Source organism: Numida meleagris, chromosome 14 (assembly GCF_002078875.1).
Source record: "Numida meleagris isolate 19003 breed g44 Domestic line chromosome 14, NumMel1.0, whole genome shotgun sequence".
Lineage (NCBI taxonomy): Eukaryota > Metazoa > Chordata > Aves > Galliformes > Numididae > Numida > Numida meleagris.
Window position 1 is genome coordinate 2,728,826 of NC_034422.1, and position 25,857 is coordinate 2,754,682.

The 25,857-nt window shown below is 39.5% G+C and overlaps 1 protein-coding gene across 10 annotated transcripts in view; it reads right to left on the minus strand.

The window, feature by feature from the left end:
• Positions 1 to 25,857, minus strand: part of EP400 (E1A binding protein p400) — a 46,625-nt gene that overhangs the window by 11,826 nt on the left and 8,942 nt on the right. For 6 of the 10 annotated variants that reach the window (XM_021412943.1, XM_021412945.1, XM_021412940.1 and 3 more), the window contains 35 exons: positions 25,408 to 25,515; positions 24,309 to 24,688; positions 23,735 to 24,037; positions 23,014 to 23,199; positions 21,821 to 21,961; positions 21,635 to 21,713; positions 21,058 to 21,110; positions 19,136 to 19,193; positions 18,379 to 18,468; positions 17,155 to 17,262; positions 15,958 to 16,151; positions 15,600 to 15,777; positions 15,203 to 15,339; positions 14,666 to 14,835; positions 14,068 to 14,242; positions 13,515 to 13,651; positions 12,679 to 12,865; positions 11,979 to 12,145; positions 11,028 to 11,182; positions 10,277 to 10,513; positions 9,067 to 9,231; positions 8,114 to 8,281; positions 6,576 to 6,667; positions 5,535 to 5,830; positions 4,600 to 4,802; positions 4,334 to 4,503; positions 3,942 to 4,138; positions 3,416 to 3,527; positions 2,628 to 2,771; positions 2,165 to 2,323; positions 1,820 to 1,903; positions 1,116 to 1,247; positions 959 to 1,003; positions 697 to 850; positions 33 to 274 (listed from right to left, as the gene is read on the minus strand). In XM_021412943.1, the coding sequence (XP_021268618.1) occupies positions 33 to 274; positions 697 to 850; positions 959 to 1,003; positions 1,116 to 1,247; positions 1,820 to 1,903; positions 2,165 to 2,323; positions 2,628 to 2,771; positions 3,416 to 3,527; positions 3,942 to 4,138; positions 4,334 to 4,503; positions 4,600 to 4,802; positions 5,535 to 5,830; positions 6,576 to 6,667; positions 8,114 to 8,281; positions 9,067 to 9,231; positions 10,277 to 10,513; positions 11,028 to 11,182; positions 11,979 to 12,145; positions 12,679 to 12,865; positions 13,515 to 13,651; positions 14,068 to 14,242; positions 14,666 to 14,835; positions 15,203 to 15,339; positions 15,600 to 15,777; positions 15,958 to 16,151; positions 17,155 to 17,262; positions 18,379 to 18,468; positions 19,136 to 19,193; positions 21,058 to 21,110; positions 21,635 to 21,713; positions 21,821 to 21,961; positions 23,014 to 23,199; positions 23,735 to 24,037; positions 24,309 to 24,688; positions 25,408 to 25,515 (5,606 nt within the window). The remainder of the gene's footprint in view (positions 1 to 32; positions 275 to 696; positions 851 to 958; positions 1,004 to 1,115; positions 1,248 to 1,819; positions 1,904 to 2,164; positions 2,324 to 2,627; positions 2,772 to 3,415; positions 3,528 to 3,941; positions 4,139 to 4,333; positions 4,504 to 4,599; positions 4,803 to 5,534; positions 5,831 to 6,575; positions 6,668 to 8,113; positions 8,282 to 9,066; positions 9,232 to 10,276; positions 10,514 to 11,027; positions 11,183 to 11,978; positions 12,146 to 12,678; positions 12,866 to 13,514; positions 13,652 to 14,067; positions 14,243 to 14,665; positions 14,836 to 15,202; positions 15,340 to 15,599; positions 15,778 to 15,957; positions 16,152 to 17,154; positions 17,263 to 18,378; positions 18,469 to 19,135; positions 19,194 to 21,057; positions 21,111 to 21,634; positions 21,714 to 21,820; positions 21,962 to 23,013; positions 23,200 to 23,734; positions 24,038 to 24,308; positions 24,689 to 25,407; positions 25,516 to 25,857) is intronic. The other 4 variants (XM_021412946.1, XM_021412948.1, XM_021412942.1 and 1 more) reach the window with 3 other exon arrangements.

The following is a 25,857-nucleotide window of genomic DNA, read 5'->3' on the forward strand; positions in this document are numbered from 1 at the left end:
TAACAACAGCAAAAAGCCAAATATCGTCTGACCTGCAGAAGTGCCCAGTCCTCACTGATCAACCACTCGGGATTATCCTGCCCAGTCTCGGCAGCCGGTTTCACAAGAGTTGGCAAAGGCTTTGCAAACTGTGTTTGTTGTTTCAGTAAGATGTTCTTCTTCTGCTCCTTGCCCTCTCGGCGCATTTTCAGCATTCCTGGAGTTGCTCGATCAAAAAGTGAACGAGGAGGAATAACTGTCTCTCCATGACGCTGCTTTTTCTTCCTGCCTGCAGCTAAGACAGCACAAATAAAATTCTGTAACTAGATACTGCCATTGTTTGATTTCTTCGTATGTATAGCTGCAAAATGCACCCACGTGTACAGAGAGTATTCCATACTACCTCTTAAAAGCACACACTGTCAACGACTAAATGTTGTATGGCCAGAGCCTTTATAAAGCAAGATGTGCCTAGCTCACACAGCAGAACGCCTCTTCTCTAGAACTGAACTTTCAGAAGTAAAATAACCGCATATGCCTAAATCAAAAGACACGCTGTCTAAACTGGTCTTCAATCACTGAAAGCTCTGTGGTGAGACAAGACTTCTCACCTCACATCCACACATTTTGATCTTGACCAAATATGAAGAGGAAGTAACAAAAAAATTCCTTAAAAAAACTTTTAGCAACAAAATCTCAAAGAGTTCTGACATTTACCAGAAGGATCTGTTTTGTGTCGTTTGCGTTCCTTCCTGACATACACTGGAGGCAATTTTGATTCTGGAATAGGGGTGGTATCGTACATCAGGCACATCACAGAATCAATGTAGATATCATTGTCATCTTGAGGTGGAGTGGGGGGAGTCCAAAGCTGCACAGAACACAAACTTTTTAGTTACTGCCATATTAACTAAGCACTGATCTTTATGTTTCAAAAACAAGAAGCTTATTTAGGCTGCCGGGTATTACTTGTACTTACTGGCATTATTTCAGTTTGTCCATCTGGACCTTCATAGACATACTCCTACACAGCAAAAAGAGAATGCAATCAAATGACATGATTGAACCCCGAAGGAGAAAGTATTCTCAGAATAACTGAGAATACACAATTAAGAAATACAGTAATCAGGAATTACTTTGTTGTATGCATCCTCTCGAGTGTAGGTGAGAAGTTCCTCTTCATCCTCCCAGAGCATTTTTTGCTCTTTTTCCTTTAACTCCTTCAGGTGTTGGACTTCCCACGCTTTCTTTGCTGTTTTCAGTTCCACCTAGGGGAAAAAGTCAGACTCCTTACAACCTTCATGCTGGATTAAAAGTTACCAACTTGCGGGTTTTATGGATAAATTCTTTAAGCTCCAACATTTTCAGGCACAGAAATTTTGAAACTGTTTCTTTACAGATTATTTCACAATCACTTAAAGGAGATTTTTTTGGTCTCCGTTGCAGGTATTTAAAAATATTGAAACAAAGCAAACTCTGGTTAAACATTCAAGACAACCAGAAGAAGATCCTTTAATCAAATAAGCAGTCTCACTGAAACTAATGACATTTTTCCCTGCTGCCAATGGAGTACAACAAATATTTGCTGAACTGTGCTGAAGAATGTCATTCCCATTTTACAAATAAGAAATTAAGAACTGACACCTGTTTAAACCAAAAGAATTACAAGACACTCCTGTAAAGCATTCTGGTGTTCAAGAGTATAGCAAGAGGAAATAGCAGAGGTTCCTTACAATATGTTCCACGTCACTGGATAGACTTTCACTTCACATTGGAAAATATTAACCCTCCTTACACATTACAAACAAACAAGGCAGAATAGAAATATTTATTGTTTTACCTCATTCAATCGTGGTTCATTCTCATCAACAGATACGTGGAAGAGCTCTAAATAATTCAAAGCATACTTCTCAATTGGAGTCAGCTAAGAGAACACATTAAGGAAAAAAGAAGTTAGCATTGAGAATAATAAAAGAAACAAATGAGAGTGTATCAAAGCTCTCCTTTAAACAAATCTTCTTTCTGATGGCAGAACAGCTTAAGTCAGTAGGACTTCTCCCATTCATTTAATGAAGTACCAAACCAATTGAAAACAAAGTTGTTTTAAGGCAAAACTGCAAAGAAATTGAAATATTTGAACTAAACATTACTTTTTAACTAAACATTCATGGAAAAGTCATGGTACCTGATCCACAACAGCAACTAACTCCTGCAGCGGCGAGGGCTCCTCCTTGTATTTTGATTCGCAGAGCTCTGAGACTAAAGGTTCAATGCTTGACTCAAGTCTTATTTCTTGTATGTGATCATCTGGCTCTTCATCCTCTCGTTCAATACTGTTGAGGGCCTTTCAAAAAGATGTTTTTAAAATAATAAATACTTCAAAAATATGGAAAGAAATCCCTGTAAGAATTTCACTGTAGTCCAACACAAATTTCTGCAATAAATTGTTCCTCAAGCAAGAGAAACAGTCCCATGCAAGTTTACAACTTAACTATGTCCCTTTGGAAATATTGTTATGAGGAAAATTGACTGTCAAAGCAACAGAAAACCAACAGGCAGAATTTACCTCCACCTCCCCAAAAAGATAAGGCAGCTATTAAATACTGATGTCCTACAGCTGTATCTTCAATTTATGTGTTAACAATTACCTCTATGAATGGTCTTGCAACTTTAGGTGAAATGGTTTCTGCTGGAGATGGCTCTTGAGAAAGTACTACGAACTCTTCTGCCTTCACTCTAAATCCAGAATCCTCCATGGGAGAATGAACCTCAAACAACTCCTGAATTGTTTGCTTGGTAATTGGAAGGAAAAAGAAGTATATTCAGCTTTTAGAACCATTCTAGGTTTTTTTTTTTTTTAATTACTTTGAATAAACTTGAGTTCCAGTAACCTTATAAATTGTGTACTATGTATTACTTCTGGAAAATTGTCCATTTTCTTTTCTGTAATTTTCTCTTGTAGGACTACCCAGCAGAATGAAATGTTATCAGGCCATTTACAAGTCAGTCAGAAACACACACCGTAACATTCTACACTGCAACATCAGGAGTGTCAGAAGGGGATGCACTAGCTTTGTCAGTGCAGTCACCATCCTCTGCACCTTCAGAGCACTTCATCTCACCAAATACTCTAACTTTGTACTTTGGCTTTTCCAAAGTCGTTGAAATTTTCAACGAACTGCAAAAGTTTGTAGCAGGGTGCAAGAAACCAGAATATATTAAGTCACATCAGTAGTGCCTTACAAGTAAGGGAACAAGAGCAGGTAACGCCATGTTCTCTCAAATATTAACACCTAAGTTCAAGCAATCACAGTACCTAATACATCTACCAGCCCAAACGCATTTCTAGTACTGTTGTTCTAACTCCAGCAAGAAGAGTCTGAACTTACTAAACACTGCAGTGCTGGTGTCTGGACATATTTTAATATTAGCTTACTTGTGTTAAAAAGGCCATTGAATAGTCATTTCCCTGAGCAGCTACTTCTCTGATCAAATCCTTTGTGCCATTTTTCAAAAGCTTCTCTTCTACAGAATTACCACTGACAAGTCTAAAAAGGAAAAATAAAAGAACAGGAATTTGTTAAGTCACTTCCAAAATGGCTTTCAGAAGCAAAGAGAGAAATTGCCATTGGAGAATAACAGTGAACTTTTAAAATGTAATGGTGCTTGTGTGTTTGAACAGAACATACTACCTGCTCTGCTTTAAGGCTTTCTTTTAACAACTAGTGCTAGGGAAAACAAACAAAGAAGAAACGTAATGCAAGGTATGGTAGCATCCAAAAAATCTGTACATGATTCATACAATTAGATGTGGTGTTAGGATAGAGTACAACATCACATGAAAAAGTGGTGGGGGCTATTAAAATGAGATGGTTTTCAGCAATGTTTCCACTTCAAATTATGTAGCGTTATCTGAAGTAACCTTACATTAAATGTGGTTAATCTGTAATGTCATTAATCACCTGTATATATGGATATCTTTACATCTCCCAATTCTGTCACACCATTCCTGTGCCTTCGCATCCATCACGGGATTTAGGTCGTTGTCATAGAACACAACAGTGTCTGCCTCAACAAGATTGACGCCAGTGGAACGACTGTGAGAAGAAAGGATGGCACAGAAAATGCGCTTGTCTCTGTTGAAACTTTTCATCAGCTCCTACACAAAAGTAATAAAATCAAGTCACACACTGAAATAAAACGCTAAACGAAGTTCATTGTAGCCTAATTAGAAAAAAAGTCAGTGTTTCTAAGTAAGTAGAAACAATACAAATTTCTTTCCACTGCTGTAGCACATAAAAGCCTGTGTAGCACATGTTGCGGTGTCTGTAGACAACTGTTAGCACACACTTACCTGCCGTTGTTCGTGGTTAGCATATTCATCAATCCTCACAAATGTGAGGAAGTGGAAATTCAGGAACAGTTCCAGTATGTCCAACATCAGAATCATCTGTGATAAAATCAGCACGCGGCGCCCTTCGGATTTCAACTTCTGAAGCAAGACAGCAAGAGCTTCTAGTTTTCCTATATTTAAAAGAAACAGTACTGGTTTTATTTAGACATACCATTGGTGCAAAACAGGAAATTAGCCAAGTATTACCGCTCAGCATCCACCTTTACCTGAGTCATACTGCACCAGGCGGAGGTCAGGGAACTGTAGCAATTGCGGAGTCGTAATGCGCTGCAACTGATGCAAGTGTGGAGCTGCCTTCTGCTTAAGACTGTGTTTGAGGACTTTCAGTCTGTGACTATACGAAGGGGGAGGGTTTGCTACGTACAAACATGGGGGAGCAGCAACCGCAGCCGGCAATACAAAGAGAGCCCTGTGGAAAGCATTTTGAAGAGTGAATACCAGGTTGCAAAGCCACACGCAAAACGAAGCGGCAATAATTTCCAGCTTGTCAAGAGTGTAATAGTACTCTATAGTACACATTTTGTTGAACTGACTTAGAAAGTGCTGCAAATCTTAGGAGGGTTAATATTCTCTCCCTCCCTTTACCTTGGTTTTGTTTTGTCTGTTTTGATAATAGATTCTGTTACAGTGTTTGCTTTGTGGCTGTTGTATCCAGTGTCTGGAACTCAAACACAAGAAACATCCATAACACTAGACTTCACTAAAAGCAATTCATACAAGTTGAGTTCTTCTAACTGTATTTTATGCTTCTAAAAACCCACAGTTACTTGCTCTGCACACAATCCTCTAAATGCCAGCTTCAGCTAAACCAGCTTCTGCCTGCATCTCTGTGCCTTAACTCCTGTTGGATGGCTAACGGTGACAAGTCAAAACTAAATCCAAAGCAGAAGAATGGAACCTGACATAATGTCAGCTGAATTTGAGCTCGAAATTAGGAATGAGGCAGCGAACGCTTTTGTTATCAAGATCCTAAAATAAACAAAAGGGATGGCTATGTGCATCCTGCAAATTGTTTACTACTAAACCAATCAATCTAAACCAAACAAGCGTATGAACAGAAATAAGGCTTTAGAGCTTTTCTGAAAAGGACAGATTAAGAAATACCTAAACATAGTCCTACAAGGGCAGAGTCACACGTTACCTGTCAACAACATCCTTTAGAGATTCTTGCTCCTGAGCCAAAGTCCGGAGCATTTTGCGCAGTGGATCACTTGGGCCTCCAGAGGCACTTGAAAGGCAGCAGTTGACAAAGCCAGCCCACCTCCAACTGCCGTCCTCGCAGGAAGACACCCGAGAAGGCCTTCTTTCACCCGTCAGCAAACAAATACTCAGCAAGTCACTGCCATACACGGGAGCCCTTGAACAACGGCGCTCATTGCCAGAAAATATTCTGTCCAGACGCTCCTTCAGCAGTCGGTTCTTCTCTTCGTATGTTTCCTTTGCCAAGGAAAGTTGAAAAAACATTTGCTGCTTAGAACAATTACTTAGAAATTTGTGTTTCTTTAGAACGAAACTATCAGGGTCTGTCCTGTGTCTTATCCCAACACGGCTGATTTTAACTACTACCTGAATCAATCACAAAACATGTCAATTTTAGATAAAAATTGAAGATTGCATTTAAATTCAACTACTATTAAAAAGGCAATTCCATTTCAGATCAGCATCTTGCTTTCATTAGAGCATATTCTCATATATGAAAAAGTCTCATTATGAAGAAATTTTCATATTTCAAAGACTTCAACTATTGCATTCGTATCAGAAAGTTGCAGTTTCTTATAATTTGTTCAATGTTCCCCAGTGGTTTACAGGTTGCTTGAGTATCTTTTTTACAATGTGTCAAGATCAGAAATCTTGAGAACTTTGCCCAATTCCCTTTGCGTTCAAAAGACAAAATCTGATCATTCCTTTCTTCATACATTACTACAGAATTATGGTATGTAACCGTTGTAAGAATCTGCTAGCCGCTGTGGGGCTGTATACACTGCATTTTAAATGATGGACTATAAAGGAAAATACATCAAATTTGTCAATCTAAAATGCCAACAAAAGAGAGGATTTTGTGTTGTTTTTCTTCTTTGCCTATTCTATAATGAACATTCCTAATTAATTCCAGAATTCTAAACTGTAAGTTAGTACCAAGCCTGAGAAGTTATGTTTCCGTAAGAAAACAGAAGTGACATACCTGTGACTGTCCGTGTGTAGGTGCTGGTTTTAACACTGCTCCCATGTCACCAGATGACAAATTAGTAACTGCAGTTCTACCTGGAATACAAACTGATGATAAACCTCGTGTTTATATATTTGTTCTTCTCAAGATTGGTTTCATTTATTATTTTCAGTCAATGGATATTTCATCGTTGCACAACCCTCTGCCAGTCAGCATGAAACCGCACGTACTGGCGAGTCAGTACACCATGACTGACTAAATTCAAGTTCACAAGCAGGAGTAGCTCTTACATTGAGAACAACAGGCTCCGAGGAATAAGCAGAGGTGAAAGCTTTGTCTTTACACATTTTTAGTAGAGACAAACAACCCTATAGGGATATCCAGCATACATCCAGTTTTACTACACGTCTACACCAGCTCAGGAATTAGTTTCCAATCACTCCAAGGAATTGATTTGGCCTTTTATCTAAAGTGTGGAAAGTCAAAATAAGTATTTTCAATATGCTTTACAACTTCCTCCAAAGATGAATAGTGAGAAGTTTCAACACTTGAAAACAACATTTATTATTGCTTTTAACAGAGTTCTCTTCTTATCATCATGAGAGTAGCAAGATGCATGAGATTTTGTAGAAATTTCATATTCCGAATTATCAATTTCTTTTGTGAATTACAGTCACATTAGGAGCACCTGTAACATGATACGAGCTGGAGAGTGGAACATTTAGCCACAGATCTTCTAAATTACGACAGAAATCCTTTACCTCCCAACAACTGGGAGACTGCTGAAGATCCTCCCTCTTTTTGTGATGAGACATTTAGTCTTGACAGTGTCAAAATATGAACTTCAAGGGCACATCAGCACACCAAACAGTAGCAATAAGCAGCCTGTTTTAAGTGAATGGTTTATCTCCACAGAAAGTTACAGCAGATGGCAATTTCCAAGGAACAAACTCCTAGTACTGCATGTATCATCATTTAACAACCTGCTTTTATGCCCTAAGTAAATCCTCGACTGCAATTTCTCTGTCGTTATTTTGATCAACATCTTGGTTATGTTATAAAGCAAGGAACCGATCACATTTGCAGCAAGGCACCAAATATTTCAGCAGAGTTTAAAGAGCAAAAGGGAAAAGAGTAGCTTGGATAAACAGAAAGGCAAAGAAAATTAGACAATGTGGAAAAGTAGAGAGAAGTGCTGGACATTCTATGCAGTACAGGAAAATAATCACCCTGACTTCTCTTTGAAAATAGAAACAAAGTATTTGAAACTTGCTGCTTCCCACAAAAATCTGACCTAAGACATAATTTGTAAAGAAAATTCTATACACGTAATTCAGTTTCAAGCTCTCCCAAGTTTGGAGCAAGACTTGACATAAAACTTCAGTTCGTACCACTCGTAAACCATCTGTCAGAAGGATTTCCCCTCATAGTTTACCTGCTTCTGAATTCAACTGAAAGAATTCGATACCATAAAACTTTAGAGTATTTATTAATTTGTGATGTTAGTCATTGAATGTTTAGATAGAGACATTCCTACAGGCTAGAAAGCATACCTTGCTGTGTCACTGCAGTGGAAGTTGGCACCCCAGCTTGATGCTGGTTCCCTAAAGCGTTCAGAGCATTCTGAACAGTTCCAGCTTGGGACACTGTCTGCATGACAACAGGACCCTGAGGTCTCAAATACTGCTGACCTGGTGCTGAAACAATCTGAAGAACACTTCCTGCAATGAAGGATTTTTAAGAACATTAGACTGGAGAGTGTAAAAGGACCAATAAAGTTTTGTACCAAAAGATACTACCGTTAAAAACTGCTTCAATTTATGTTAAATTTTCCCCCCACAAATTTATTACATCCAATTTAAAACTCCATAATTACTACTAGGAGAGATCATCTTCGTCCCCAGCCAGAGAATATCAATGAAGTCTTCATAGTTACATAGGAGTTTAATATTTTCAGTCATCCAACCAGGAAAGAAATCCTCACTCAGGGTTTCCTTTATTTATTTTATTAGCCACAGCAAAACAAGATTTCTAGGTTCTCCTGAATATGGCAACACATGCCACCAAGAGGGGAAATTTGAGAGCAGAAGATGTTGTAGGTAGAGCATTCAGATCAGGGTAACAGTAAGTCCAAATTCACAGGAGTTATTTATGCCGTTTCAGAACAGCTGAAGAATGTCCTCAGTTTTGTCTGTTTCTGCCGCCCATCAGGCAGAATGTCTGAAATAATCTCACCTTACCTTAGCTGCATTGCATATGTGTGAAAACAAATTCAATAATAAAATCTTGAAATACAAATACTGTAAATGAGTGTAACCGTGTCTTTCATGTTTACTCTTCAACAGAGCTAGCTTATAATTCCTGCCTCACACAGACAAAAGGCAGAGAAGAACAATACATGCAATGGGGGCAAAGATCCTCTTAATGTACAGCCAGAAGGAATGCGCTGCTCACATCAAAACTGAGCATTCTAAATAACGAAAACTCACTGCTTTGAAAGAGGTACCTTGTAACTGCAAAGGCTGCCCTGCAGTGAGCTGACGAAGTTGACTATGCGATAAAGTGAACTTGTTGCCTTGGAACTGCAGCGTTACAGGGGTCTCTGGCTGAGCAATCCTGCCTTGTGCTCCTGCTATGGAAGCCAGCTGCGCTATTTTTACTACCTCTCCACCTGTCAAGGAGGGAAACAAGCATTAAGAAAAACAAAGTGGGAGGAGGGCCGTTCAGTACTCACAATTCTAAGTTTTGGTTAGTACACTGGTGCCAAAGCACCTTCCATGCATAATTATACTCAGTGCATCAAAAGTGTCATATAGAAGTTAAGCAGGTATTGCTTTCTGTATTTGTTGGACAGACTGGAAAAAAGCTGATTGTTTAAAAGCTAAGAACATGGACATTTTAGAAGTTATCACTTCCGGTAGCAAAGAGGTAAGAGCGACCTGAAAACTCATGTGACACTTTGTAACAGGACAAGTATAGACATTGAAGTGATTTCCACTGCCTTTTCAAGAGCATAAAGCAAGAGACAAAAACATGCTACCCACGTAGCAATATAAATACACATTTAAAATAATCTGAAATTTGCTGATGAAACCTAATTTATATTTTAAGCAATCTGCACTCAGACAAACCAAAAAGCTTTAAACTGACAAAGACCAAGCTTTTTGTTTTAAATGCAGAATGGTTGGAGGCATGTAAGCATTGAGTTTTATGATCTCGAGAAAAGACTGGTGTGAGAATTTAGCTTTTGTAAAGGCAGCGCGTTACCCAGAGATAAAATTAATACATCAGTGCTCTACTCTACACACATGCTAATAGGCAGTGCACATCCAACCTTAAAGCAAAGCCTCATTGCTTTTCTCTGCCTAACAGTTGCGACGCTCCTCTCTGCGAGAGGCCTTTAGCAGATGGATTAGTGTTTAATACGAAAGGAACAATTAGGATAGAGCTAAAACGTTTTGTCTGAAGGAAATCTCGCCAGCAGAAGAAACATGCAGAAATAGGAGATTAAGTTGACACCACTAATGTATGTCCACAGCAATTCTATTGTTTCTTATCCAATTTTCGATTTTCCTTGGTCATAAGCAATGTACTGAGCAAGGCTAATCAGAAGAGTGAAAAAAAACAATGATTCTGTACACATTTTAGGGTGCCTAGTAACTTAACCTCGTTGTAGTAAAAAGGTGGGAGAAACCTCGAAAGGGGAGGCCACTTACTAGGCAACCGTGCCTGGGCCTGGGAGGTGAGGACCAGCCTCTGAGGCAGCACACTCTGTTGGATGGTGTGTGGGGGGGGCTGTGGCTGGGCCTGGCCCAGCTGGGAGGCCTGTGCTGCGGTCTGGCCCCGCTGTTTCACAGGATGGGCTGTGCTAGTTGCTGTGGTGAAGGTCGCTGCGGGCTGGTGTCTTGGAGCACTGGTGGAAGCCTGAGTTGTCTGAAACTGTGCTGCTGCGGCTGCAATCAATAAGGTTTGTTTGTGCAAGCTGTTAGAGGTTTTAACTCCACTGCTTTAAACAACCTGCATTGAAAAGAAACCTTCCAACAGGATATTAAAACGGCTACAGGAACGGCTTTTCCTTACAGACTGGGATTTCTAGCCATGCCTCCATCCTACTTTTACAACATTAATTATTCGGTAAGCATTGTTTAAAGGTTAAATAAATACACAAAAGCACTGTAAACTTCCATGTTTGACAGAACATTACACGCCATCAGGTTTTAAATACCAGCTACGCCATATTTACTCCACACATTATCAGTTAGGTTACACAAAGCTTAGTTTTGCATTACACTGACAGATCATATTGCAGAAACTAGTGGGGAAGTTTACTGGCAATTAGTTTGTCGGTATTTTTAAGCCATTAGTATTCTAGACCATTAAGCTAGAGGAAAAAAGAGTTCTATTACCAGGCTGACTGGTATCAGTGTTTAGAAGTCTATGTGATCAACAAAGCCCTAACTCTCTTACCTTGATTTGAGGACACTGTAGCTATGGGCGATCTCCCCCGTACTTGTCCCTGCTGAGTTACTGTTGCTGTGGTCACCGTGCGCTGTACCTGAGTGCTTGGAAAAACTACAGTCCTGCCCTCTGGTTTCTGCCCATACTGAACTGGTTGGAACAATCTGAAAAGAACATGAGAAGTCAAAGGCTATAGGAAGATCGTACTTTGGCTTTTATAAATAAGTCCTGTCACTAGGGAAAGTATAAACTGATCCACGAGATGCTAATCTCTTGCTCACAGACAGGTGAAGCTGGCAAGACTCAAGGCTTCAGCAGACTTCATTTATGGAAATCCCATGATGTCAGTTTGCTGAACACAAGAAATAAAACCAGCCTTCCTACATTTAACTGGATGCATGACAAGGAAGAAGCAGAATTACAGCAAACAAGTTCAACAGTCTAACTCAAAATCTGGAAGAAAAATGGGGCCCTTGTATCATTTCCAGAGAGATGCCAGCAGGTCATCAGGCCTTCTCATCAGAAAAATACTTCCACATAACTTGGAGATCACTGCTTCCATGAGAGAAATACTCTTAAAGAAGGTACTGGTAAAACTTATGTCACCTATAACTGCAAGCACAGCAAACAGTAAGCACGGCTAATAGTCTCAAAGAACTATTTCCCAACTAAACTGTAAAACAATGCTTCTTGTCATATAAGAACTTAAAGAATAAAATCCATACGCTGGTCAAGTACAAAGTTGAGGAAACTGATAAACTTCAAATAGAGTTCTATACCTAAAAAACTATTAAAATGGATTCCCTACTTCCAAAGGTAAACAAGAAAGAATACAAAAATACAAAGCAAAGTCTGAGGCTTTGTGTGAATCACTTTACTAGACATGTAGACATGAACACAGCAACAGAGCTACATCTTGCTCCTCGTAATGCTAGCTACAAGGAAGGCATGTGCACATACCTGCTTGGTTTGAGCTTTACTGGGTTAGGCCTAGCTGGTGGTGGAGGAGAGCTGTAGATTTCCTCAATTAACTTTCTAGTAACCTTTTGTTTTGGCAACATTTGAGCTTCATAGCGAGTCATTTTGTTTTCCATTCCAATGAGATCAAAAAGAGAGAGGTCTGATTCCTAAGGACATTGTAAAAGTAGGTTTATCATTTTATGTGATGGCACAGTTAAGTACTCTCTATGTTCTATGCTGAAATCACTTTCTGTGTGTCACTTGTTAATATGAAATAATAGTTCACTTTTTAAGTTTAGAGAATTATTAGCCAAAACTGTCTGAAAACGTTCATCGACACTCGCTGAATCTTTATGGAGACCAAACAGTGGGATGTCAGCACAGTGAGGCAGTGAGTGTGCATTTCAGCCATGGCTACAGCAACACAAAAGACAAGCCATGTTCTGGACAACCAAGGACAGCTGCCACACCATGAAATGAGGAGTGTCTCAGTCAGCTCATCCACGTAGATCCACTAACGGGGGTGAAAATAGTGTTTTGTAGCTGAGAACTTCCCCTACAGAACAGTGTTATCGTGCTCTTTGTACCTGTTGTGGTTTCCATGGAAATCTATAGGAGGCTTTAATTCCAGAGTGACCTATATAAATACTGATATTTTTCAAGGGTACTCAGAGAGAAAAGAGTTAACTATTCTACTCACCTTCCAAATATCCCTTTCTAGGGCACTCAGTACAAGAGATGCAGTTCTATATTCCAGTGTTTCTGATACATATGAGGTACTCGAAAGCCGGGGGTTTATCAGATCTGGGTGATTACAGATCCTTTGCAGCTGCATCAGAACATGCAGGACACTGATGAAATGTCCACTTTTGAGGGCCTCTTGGGTTCTACCAATATATATATATATAGAAATACATCAATTTCAGCACAGCTTTTATGAAGACAAAAACGTCCATAAATCAGAAGACGATGCCCAACGCAGTATGTTACCCAGAAGCCTCAACACAAGCTTCGACTTTACCTAAGTGTTTCTAAAGCATTTAAAATAGCACTACAGTAAATATAGATTTGGAAACATGAAGTTTAGGGACCAGTGCTACCTTAAAGTCAGTTACAACGTTATCAACTCCCTGTCCTTCAAATTCCTTTGTTTTGTATCTGTACCACCACTTCACCCGATAATAACCACTTGCTATTACAGCACAAGTAACAGGGTAAAGGCAGAAATATTTTGGGCTTTAGATAATAAAGAACCACACATAAGAGAGAAATCTTGAAACCAAGCAGATGCAAAATTGAGCAATTACTATTTGAATGTTTGGTCCAAGATGTAAAAGCGTGGGTTCTTCATTAGGCTCACAGCAACACTGAGCTGTCATTTTAGTTTACAGCACAATCGCATTCTACTCAATGGTCATGGAGGAAAACTATTCTATTGGTCATTCAGAAAAATAATCCCAGCTGTGACTTCCTAACCAGATCACCTTGCTTAAGCAGCAAAAAAGACAGCACTTTTATTCCCCTTTAACTCCTTACCCTGGTTGTAATATGACATCTTCATACATGGCTTTTTGTCGACTAGAAAGACGACACTTCAGCACATGCTCGTATTTCTTTGTTAGCTGCTTTTCAACATCTCTCTTTGATCTTCGCAAAATGAACGGCTGAATCATCTGAAACATTCCATAATTGAACAAAAAAACTTCTCTCACTTCAAAGACACAGTTTTACAACAGGAAGCTAAACTCATTCACACCAATATATTTATGTGACAAACCTCATAAGCCACACACAGCCAAACTGAACACACACTGCTGTATAAGCATTACTACTTCTTCGAGTTTTGCATGTTATGCTTTAAAAACCATGAGGCTCAGATTTTGAAAGAAACCTCTATACTTTACTTTTATGGTACTTTTATGGTAGTCCTGCTTACAGCTGGACTTTCTTCTGTCTGAACTGAACAAAGTAATAAGAACGGCCAAAAATCAAGAGCTAAACCTTATCTTTCCCTTTCTTCCTTATTCTTACAACAGATTTTAAAACAGCTACTGTAGAAGGTCACATAAGAAATGAAATGACAACATACCCTGTGTAACCTGATGACCAGTTTATGGCAATAATCCTGGTTCTCCTCATTAGGTGCTTTTACTGGAAAATCTAGATAAGGTCTGGAAATTCCTGGAATCAGGAAGTGTACCATGGTCCACAGCTCCATCAACGTGTTATGCAAAGGAGTGTCTATCAGAAGCAAACGATGTTGGCTGTAAATAGTAAAAGAGCATTTTTAGCCAATATAGCATCATTATAAAAATGAGACCAATATTCAAATACAGTCGCTTTAGGTCTGCCAAAATAAGTAGTGCTAATTAAGTTCAACCTAGGATAATTTTTCTTTTTAATCTTGAGTATACCACCTAACTAGCTTCCTCATTGCAAAATACCAGAACACACAAGAGAACCAGTTTTGAAACACAGATTATCAGCAAAGAGAAGTACTATCGTTACAGAAGAGACACCTAAAAGATCCTGAGCATTTCTCTGTATTCAGATTGCTCCAAGCAGGGATACCTCTATAGCTGAGTACTGGTAAATGGTATGGAATTTGGACAGACCAAAGTATTCTTAACTCATGAGACATTAAGAAAAACCCACTGCCAGCACAAAACTAATGCTCTAATCTGTACCTGCGCAGACTGAAAAGTGCTTCCCAGTGTTTCTCAGTCATGTTCTTTATTTGTTGCATCTCATCTACTATTAAGTACTTCCATCGCATTTTCATAAATGCTGGGTGGCCTTTGAACAGCTGCTTGTAGGAAGTGATGCACACATTAAAGCTGTTGGGTTCTGACCATTCCTACAGAAGAGGAAATAAACAATGAAACAAAAGTTGAGGCAGAACACTCTGGTATCTCACATCTTGCTACATCTTCATAATACTATGACCCAAAGAACTCTAAAAGAGAGTCTTGTCTTTAATCTACTTTCTGAACTGACTGCAGTTTAAGTATTGCATGCGTTCATCAATACCAAGGGAGCCCCAAAGATGCCTTCCAAACCTAGAACTGTTAGATGTAAGTCCTCTTGTAAAGCAACCTGCAGTGCTAAGAACTTTTCACACCCCATCAAGGTGGAAGGAACATACAGACAAATACAGGTTAAGAGAAAAGTCTTGCCATCTACAACGAAAAACATAATAGTGTAAGAGCTGCAAAATACAGTACCTGTCTCTTTGCCCTTAGTTCTCTTTGGCTGCCAAAGTAGAGAAGAATCTTCAACCCTGGGCACCAGCGTTTCAACTCCAGCTCCCATTTCAGAATGTTACAGCTCCGTACAACAACAAGGTGAGGACCCCAGTTACCTAGTTTAAAAATAGGAAGAGACTCCTGATAATTTATGTGACTTATCTTCAACCCTGATTTTTAAATTGAAGCATTACTAAATTCATTGTTAAAAGTGAGATTCAACAACAACAGAAGAAATTAAGTGACTAATTATTTGTTATCTTCAATAAAAGATACTAGTTCCAAAAGCTTTGCCTTACTTGCATTCTTAAGCTACAATTGACAAAGGTAATGCTGGCCCAGTACCTATCTAAAATTGTGAGGTAAATTAACGTACCTTCATTACAAGCCAAGTGTGCAAAAAAGGCAATAATTTGCACTGTTTTTCCAAGCCCAGCCTCATCTGCCAGAATGCCATTGAGATTTTTCCTATACAGTTTTGCTAACCAATCCAGCCCGATCTTCTGATATTCTCTGAGAGGCCCATATAATAGAGATGGAGTATTGTATTTCACCTGTAGTGAGAATGAATTGTTACTTTTAGTTAAATTCACAGAGCATATAACAAAACATATTCATTGTATGGTTCCATAGATAGGAAATATTTACTGTTACCTGTGGCTAAAATCTGCTAAATCATGCAAAAAGCATTCTTTATGTAAAGCACACACAGTAGCAGAAAATAGGAGTTTTACCGCTGTTGTTATCCTTGAGCTGCCTTTAGGTAACAGCACTTCTGCTGCTGCAGCAACTTCTGATATGTCTCGCATGTGCTTCTTTGGAGGGCTTGATCTGTCTATACTCTTGTACTGGTCAATGCTGAGAAGCGAGTCTATGAGGACAACTTCTTTCTGAGGACTTTCTCTATCAGACATATGGTCATCCATTTCTGTGAGACATAAATGACATCGGCATTGAAAATAAATATAAACTTAAGAATCAGCTACACAAAGTAACTGAGCTGGTTAGCACTCAGATAAGAGTCTAAAAAGAAACAATTACATGGTCATAGAATAGAATCACAGAATCATTAAGGTTGGAAAAGAGCTCCAAAATCATCTAGTCCAACTGTCCACCTACTTCCAATATTGCCCACTAAACCACGTCCCTAAGTACCACATCTACATGTTTCTGGAACACCTCCAGAGTTGGTGATTCCACTACTACCAAGGGCAGCCTCCTCCAGTGTCTGACCACTCTTTCAGAGACCAAGTTTTTCCTAATACCCAACTCAAACCTCCCCTGGCACAACTTGAGGCCATCTCCTCTTGTCCTCTTGCCTGTTCCCTGGGAGAAGAGTTGAGTACAGGTGGACAATAACAAGAAAGTAACTTAAACCTGGAAACACAAGCATGTTCTAGCTGTTCACCATTAGGTAGGTGAACAGGACCATTAGCTTTTTACAACTTCTACAGAGGTATTTTCATAATATCTAAAATCTCTCTTTAAATATTTCATTTTATCATCACTTCAGTGTAGAACAGATGGCAACTGTGTAATAATAACTATTATGCATGCTGTTTTATTCAGTGTGGAGAGGCTCCTTTATCGCTCACAGTTGCTCCTCAAAGTCTCACATATAACTCTAAGGCTAGAAAATTTTATTCCCGTAGCATAAACTGAGTAATGAAACAAAGAAATTCTTCACAGACCATTATCTAAAAATATTTAGTAAGAAGAGGAATAAATCTAACAGTATTTCTACAGAAAGCCACTGTATTTTCCATTCATTTTTGTAGAGAACATTGCTCATCACTTAAAAAATAAAAATAATTTCAGATATGAGTCACTCAATATTTGTTTTCCCTTGTCTTTTAACAGAGACCCTGGGAGTAACTCAAGTTGTTTCACCTCGTAAGTTAACATTTTCTTTGAGACAAAAAGTGATTTACCTTCCTCGCTGCTGTCCTCTTCACTGTCAGGTTTAGGCTGGGGCCAGTGAAAACTTTCAGAAAAGGCACCTTCATACATCTTCAGCAGATCTTCCAGAGGCAGTTCAGCTGAAAGTCATTAACACACAAGTTAATAAATACCAAGGCTTTTACTAAATGATACCATTATCTTTAATCTAGGAAATTCTTCACTTGTATAAAACCAGTCCTCTAATCAGAAGTTAATTGAAGAGGTAATTGCTACTTGCAGGATAGTAGTATTTATTTAACAACCCAGATTACAAAGAACACTTGGCATTACACCAAATAGTTTGCTCAACCAGCTTGCTTTTTACTACACTACAACCCAAGATCCAAACTGACAGTAAGCTACTGGTTGGAAATGCAGAGGCAACAAATCAGAGGGGCTGAAAGACAATTGAAGACTTCGGAGCTTCAAAACTGAACTGCACCTCAACTCTGCTGACCAGCATTTCTATGATCCTTCCTCTGATTTGTCGAGGTACATGCTGTTAAAGGCCAATCAATCAAGAAACATTCTAATTAGGAACTTGGCTGACCAGCCAAGAGTTATAATCCCTGCAACTGGCCAGCTGGCTGCAGCCACTAAGCTGCTAAACAGACCAAACAAATGGATTTGGAAACTGCATATTAATTGCTAAGCAGGCCTAGCTTAATGGGCAGCTTGCCTCTGAAAATCAGCAAGGTTTTTACCATCATAGCTGAAGTGATCCCTATGGGACACGTGCATACACCAAGCTCTGTACAGCAGTTATTGTAAGTTGCTACAGAAAGCAAACTGCCAGCCCAAGCATTGTCTCTCAAAGCCCCTTACCTTTCAGGTACTTACACCCCCCCCAAGACCAGCCCTTCTGCATCATTTCAGACTTACCAGGTGTATCACAAAACCCCTGAGATACTCAAGACAGCTGATGACAAACTGTTCATGTTCACTCTGATACACTTCTGTTTTTCAATATTTAATACACAGAGCTAGACCTTACGGTGAGAGTCTTTTGGTGTGAAAAAGCAGTGCTTTGACAGAGACTTTTTTCCTCAAGCTACCTTGCTTGATAACTAGTTAAGGACACAAGCTCCTTTATCAAGTACAGATGCCCATCACCATCCCATAAACTAACCTTATTTACAAATACAATAACCATGGCACGTTCTCACCTGTTGTTTCAGAGCCCACCAGAGAGAAGAATGAAGCTACACACTTACCTTCTTTAACTAGGTTAGATAATTCAGTTTGATGGTTTATATTTCCTTCTTTAGCTTCTTGTTCTTCAATTGTCTCTTCCTCATCTTCAACTAAAATCAAAACAAGTGCTAACTGTGGCATTCAAATTACACTGTAATTCAGGAAGCTTATAACTATGCATCGTTCAAGGGTACTAACAGAATATTACGTTAGCAGGTTTCAAAAAGAATGACATATGTAGCTAGAAAACAAGAAAATCCAAAAATAGTTATGCCTAGAAGTTAAAAAGTCTTTATATGAAAAGGAGGGAAGTGTTTCTGTCTTGAGACAAAAGGCAGAACAACTTAGTGTTGGCTGACAGCGGTCCCCAGAGGTAGATTATTTTGTAGCTTTAAACTGGGGATTTTCCTTGTCAGAAACATGACACGGATGTCTTCACAAGAAAGTCACTGAAGTAGATGGTTATTCAGTCTGAAAGCTTCAACAGAAGTTTAAGACCACTAGTAAGGTTTGGGAAACAAAGGAATGAGGAGAGACAAAATTAAGATCTACCAACAAAGACGGCATTTTGTTTCCAGGGAAAGTTTTATTTCCAAGTTTACAATGAAGCTCTTTCCACAGTTGACTATTTGATCTAAGAAGTCAATCAGGGTTGGCATCTGTTTTGTGAAAATCATCAAGTCTATGCAGTAACAGACTGAACACCAGTGGCTTCAAGTTTTTAACATATAACTTATGTACTACACTATAGACACACAACTTTGAAAAGTAACATACCTTCCTCATCAGTCAAAGAAGTGCTTGCCTTTCTTTTCCTCCCACACGATGAAGAACCCTAGCATTCAATAAACACAATATTTAAGATCATAGAAAACAAAGCTAGGATTTTTTGGTTTGTTTGTTTGGGGTATTTTTTTGTATTTCTAATGAATGCAAGTGCCTTGCAATGACAGCAACAATCACTAATAGACATTTAATGCTTTCCTGGTCACACAAAAGCAGAACAAAACTGGAAATACCTTTGCAGTATCTGTGTCAAAATCAATTACTTTCTCCCCAACACTTGTTGCTAAACTCTCTTTTTTAATATTAAGAACAAAGATAAAGGTTTTCCACAGCGCACATCAATCAAACCCTGTAATTCCATCTGAAACATGTACACTTTCTTTAAGCCCAAAAGTGAAAATTCCCTTTGCAGTTGGAACATATCCACCTGCTTTACTTGGTGATCTACCAGCTACTCTCAGCTGGACCACCACCTGCAAAAGCACACTGCAAAAGCACATGACCACCTCAGGTTCAAAGACCCTTAATAGCTCTCAGCAATACATTTTCACCTGCTCCACTTACACAGATGCAGATACTCTGCCTCTACACTGAAGACAGCCTGCAATTAGCTATTTCAAATGTTTGTGGCCCAGCTGTGGCACAGAGTAGCAGCAGACTCTTTCCCTTAAAAGCAGTCCTGAGACACAAAAATTCTGTCATGGTTGGAATCAAAGACTCAAGTGTTTGCTAGTCAATAGAAAAAGGATTACGCACAGGCTTACACGCTAGTCTGCAATCATTCAATCTCAACCATGCAGCATACACCACAGCATGGCTCAGCCTGTGCAAATTAGGAGCCACAAACAGTGCTGTGCCCACAGTTTATCTGAAACACATGGTAAAGCTCGTTCCCAACAGAAAATGCAGATGCCAGCACTCTGCTTAGAGACAGGGGAGCATTTCAGCAAGCAGGCATCATCTGTGCCATACCAGATGGCTCAGAGCCACAGAACAATCCCTTGCTTGTTCTCCAGCACCCCCCCAAATCGTACAGAGGTACCCAAGGAGGCTGCTCTGCTCACGAAGAAGTGAAATGACTTCTGACAGGTTCTCGGTAACGCCAGGCAAAGTATTTGCAGGTAGGCCAACAGTCAGATACAGAAAGCAGAGCTGAACTCACCCAGCTGGTGAAAGGGCCCTCTGGCTGTACAACACTCCTTCTCAAGCAGCAGCACAGGTCCAAAAGCTGCTCTTTCTCCCCTGGCTGGCCCTTACATGAGCCCAGGGCGGCTACATCTTGGGTCCACCCCTTTTGCCCAGGTGGGGAGCACAGCTGCAAACAATTTTTGCCTGCGCTCCCTGGGCCAGCCACACCCCTTCACCAGGTGCACAATCAGCAGTTCAAGCCCTGACCTAACAGTTTTCTTACAGAGTCCTAGTACACATTTCACCTAGTGCTAAAGATATTTAACTTCTGTTCGGTTTAATCCACTCTGTAGCATACGTCAGCAGATGAACTAGTAGCCTGAAGAACAGACAAATACACACTCTTGTGCCTCAGGAAGTTTACCCCTGGCTACAGCAGAAGAAATTCCTGCCCAAAACAAAGTCCAGCAATCATTGTATTTTTTCGGTCTTAAAATCTTACAATTACTGATTCAAAGCCACTGAATAAATATGAATACTTCCTTTAAAAGACACATATCAACCACAATCCAGTCCCCCTACTCAACATTAAAAGTTATTGCTTGTAACCAGAAAGAATGATATTTGTGCTTGTGACAATATTTTCAGATGACAGTAACTTACAGAAATCTGCTTGTCATCACTGCATACACAAGGAAGATGTTTCACGTTTATCAAAACTGGTTGTCATGCAGGCAGTCATTCTTAAGCTATTTACTGATTTTTAAAGAGACAGAAAGCCTTACCATTTCACCTTCTTTTTCCAATAAAAGGTCTTCTGAAGCTTTTGCATCCTTACCTGAAAAATTATGACTCTCTATGTAAGTAAGTAATGTTTTAAACTAAAAGAACGTAGAGGTGGATTAGACAGCAGGAAGAAATTCTTTACCATGAGAGTGGTGAGGCAGTGGAACAGCTGCTGAGAGAAGCTGTGGATGCCCCATCCCTTAAAAGGCTCCAAGGCCAGGCTGGATGGGGCTTTGGGCAACCTGCTCTAATGGGAGCTGTTACTGCCTGTGGCAGAAGTTGGAACTAGTTGAGCTTTAAGATCCTTTCCATCCCCAAACGCTCTCTGATTCTAACAGTCATTTAGCAATTCTATACTTCTTGCATTAGCTTTTAAAAGTATTCAGCAGCAAACATAACTGGTACTAACAAAATCAAGTAGAAAAAATTACCATAACTCACAGCTCGGATCTGTACACGATCCATTATTAGCATTGCACAATTCTATTGCCAGCAAGATGAAAACCCATTGAATGAAACTATGTGAAACAGCAACAGAATTTAAACTGAATTTCTTACAAAAAGAAACGCAATTACCTCTCCTTGAAATTTTCTTTAAATTCAAAGCTTTTTTCCTTTTCTCTTGAAATTCAATTTGCAGTTTTATCTCAACGACCTATAAGGTAAATAAAGTAAAATGCTTCAATTTTATAAATACATTATTGAAGATCAGAAAAAAATAACAGTGTAACCCACTCATGCACTAGTAAGTTGATATTTTACCTGCTCAATGTTAGACCAGAAGTATTCTATTTCTCTGGCAATTGATGCAGCAATTCGCCTGAGTTTGTTTTGTTCTTCCCTTTTAGCTCGCTCTTCATTAAGTTTCTTCTCCTCATGATAACGGGCCACGGTTCTCACCATCTGCAATGCCATGAATACTGAATTAGCTTACTTCAGAATACACATCATTGCATTTCTTAAGTTTATGTTAGTTAGTAGCAGGCAGATGTTGACAGCAGTTTCAAAATATGTTAGCACTTAGCTCCATTATTACTAATTCTTACCATGTCAGTAAAACAACAGACATGGAAAGCAAAGGAAAAAGGAAAATCCAAGAAGGGAATTTCAAATTCACTCCTCTTTCTCAATGCAGGAATTAGAAACATAAGAATTAGCACATAAGAAGTCACAGAAATTACACCAGAAAATGTCAAGAGACCAAAGGTAAAAAGAGTTCAAAAAGTACAAATGGGAATGACAAGTCAGTGGCTGCTAAATGCTGATTCAAACAGAGGTCCCTAACATGCTGACTTTCAGAACTTTGAAGCACATTGCCAAGGGAAGGATCATTTCATATCTGCCCTGTGTGTTTCTTTGTCAGAAACTGCTTGCTTTTTTTAAAGCAAGCAGATTTTACATATTTCATCACTCCAATTTTCATCCCATCGCTAAATGAATTATACCTGCTGTGTTGCCCTCTTCCCCTACAGAAAGTTCTGTAACTGCTGCCCAGTACTCTATGTTTTCTCCTACAGTTTTTTCTTAGGTGAAGAGAGAAGAAGGCAACCACACCCAATGGAAGTTATTTACAAAATGCCATGCTTCTCTTCATTAAAAGGGAATAATTGGTACGTGAAATAGGCACAACAGCTGTAACATTTAAATACGACAAAGTTACCATATTTACTGAGCCCCCTAAGTAAGTTATTTACAGAGGAACAAAGCACACAAAACCCAAAACTATTACATGTATCTGTAGCCAATAAAATTATCAAGTCCAAGCCAAATGCCAGAATATACAAAGCTGACAACAAGGCTTCTCATTTAAGTAAAAATCAGTGCTTTATATTCCCATCACTTCTGGCCATAGAGCAAAAAAGAAAAACAATGACCACATTTAAACAGCTTTGCTACAAAGCTGATTGCTACCAAGATCAACCACTCTGATTCAAATCTGTAAGTTTCTCAAGTACCTTCTTAGCAGTTGCCATCTTCCACTTTCTCTCTTGGGCAAAATCAGTCGCCATCCATTGCATTTCTTCCAGCAAATAATCCCAGTGAGATTTGGGCCTTGGAGCCTCTTGGAGTTTAGGCAGTCGCCTCAGGGACCATAAGCCTTCCTTCCTTAGTTCCGCTATTCGCTGATGGATTTGATTTTCCTCAAAAAGAAGTGCATATAGTTAAAAGGAGCTGCAGAATACACTTAAAATAGCCAAATATAAAAATAGCTGCTCACACTCAATATAAATTATTATTATATCAATATAAATTGACAGCAAAAAAAAAAAAGTGTAACAGCATGATACAAAACTCAAGTCTGAACACTGCATTAATGGAAACAATATTAAACTAAATTCAACTTATGCAAAAAAGTACTTGAACCTTTATTAGAAGAGGTACTTTGTTAAATAGCAGAATAAAAAGGCTCACCAGGAAGCACAATGAACAATTTATGATACAAGTCAACTGCGATCGAATCATCCGTTTTTTTCATAAACTGAAACTGCAGCTATATTTATCCACAGCGAAACACAGAAGATAAATGTATCTTCATTATTAATACAACTTGATTTTGTGATGAAAAATAAAAACAAAAAAAACCAAGTTCTCTGTGATGTTGTCAAATTTAAAGCACACTGCCTGTATTAACTGTTACGTGTTAACTGTTCACAAGTTTTGGGAAAAAATACTTACCAGCTTGACTTGCTCAGCAAGCTTTTCTTGAGAATTGTCCTGTGGCAATACTGCTGCATTCTGAGCCGGACTTTGTGTTTTAGGTGCTGCTGCCACCGCTAAGCCTGGGGGTTTTGATGCAATAGGAGATAGGGACTTGTTAGTTGCTGGAGAGGTCCTGTTTGTTTGTACTGGATACGTAGAAGGCGGTGCTGTGCCTGAGATAGCTGCTGGCGCAACGGATGAGGTAGGCGGTAGTATATTTGCTGTAAGACGCTGAGAAGCCTGAACAGGATCTGCAGATGGTCGTGTCAGAGTCACAGCCTGCCCAAGAAACGCGTTTGTTAGTGATGAGTTTGGTATTCAACACTTAGTCTACGTTTCAGCAGAACGTAATGAAGACTTTAATTCTGTAAAAAATTCACACCTGCGTTTACATAAGGAAAGACTTCTTGTTTGCAGGTTACCCCAGATGCATTTGTCTAGAAGGATTTTAAAATACTGGCATTTCTCACATATTTTCACGAAGACGATGTTCTTACATTGTACTGAGCACAAATACAGATTTATTCTCACCCCAATGAAGCTCACGTACCTGTTGCTGTATTGTAGCTTGTGGCTGAGACACTTGGTTTGGTGTCTGTCCTTGTACGTGGATTGCTGGTGGCACCTGCTGCTGAAGCGGAGCTGGAAGTGGAGCGGAAGTCAGGGGCACGCTTTGGGGCTGGATCTTCACCTGAATCTGGGGCTGAGTTGGAGATTCCACTATCTGTGGCTGCTGCTGCGAAATCTGCAGTGCAGCTGGAAGAGACGTCATGGGGACATTCACAGGTTGCAGTCTCCCTGGCAGCTGCGGTGGCGGCGTATGCAGGCTTGCTGCGTTCTGCACAGGAGGGCCTTTGGAAGGGTCGTACTGCTGTTGGCTCTGCTTCTGTCCAGTCAGCTGCACAGTTTGAGGAGTGGGAGGCATTCCACCTACAAAGCAAAAGGAAACACAACCCAGATGAAATTAGACGGTCCAATGCTCTTTACTCATATAAAGAGGAAACCAACTGCAAACAGACTAATTTGTTACTTACTTTGCCACAAGACACCATCACTTGAAAATACCACAACACAATCACAAAATAAATCACTATTACAATAAACAACGAAATATTTCATGCACAGGATCGCAACTAAAATTTGGTGGAGCACGGTAACTATAAAAAAAAAAATCATTAGATGTCTTCTGAATGTCCTCTACTTAAAGAAAAAAAAAAAAAAAAAGGACTGGTGAGCTAATGGAAATTTAACCTAAAATAATGGTATTAAATCTAAATAATGCTTAGTTCTTAGCACATTGGCTCTAATGCTTAGTCTAAAGTTTGGCACAAATAACGAATAAAATTTTTTCTTGAATGTTGCAAATTAGAGGAGGTTTTCCTTTTCACAAACCATTGGCTCAGGTCCAGGATTCTCAAATTAAAAGTTCTGCATCAGCATCTGTGACGTATTTCCATGCCCACATGCACTTCTGGAGCCCGTCACTCAGCTCCTTAAACGAACCAGGCATTGCATACCAAGTATTAATTTACAAGGAGAGGTAGGTGGTGGGGCCAGGATCTTGGAAGGCCGGGAGCCCAAGTTTCTAGTCCCATCACTAACGTCTCCTTGTTAAATTAATGTGCAGCTGGCATGTGGTGACACAGTACCTTGTGCCGTTGGCATTAGCTGTTGAAGCGGAACTCCTGAAGCCACACCCGGATGCTGAAAAACCATCCCATGACGGCCCACTTCAATTCGTGGTCTCTTAGACGAATCTGTGATATTCAAATTCCATTTATGGCATGGTACAATGGAATGGGTTCAGTTTTACAAAGCAATCTACTACACATGATTCCGACACTAGCTCAGAAAGCTACGACTACTATACATGTGTAGCATTTATGACGAAGATGCTCCAAGGGCAGGGTCCCTTAACTTCCAGTTGGCCGTCTCCAATCTTCTTAGCCTGAACAAGCAACCTAACAGCACCTCCATGCTTGCCAGATCCAGTCCTACGTATTGTGAGCGGAGTGCGCTCCAAACGCAGCACCATTCACAACAGATAGTCCTGAGGATCTGCCAATTTAAGGTAAGGCAAAACCGTGTTTCAAGAATCA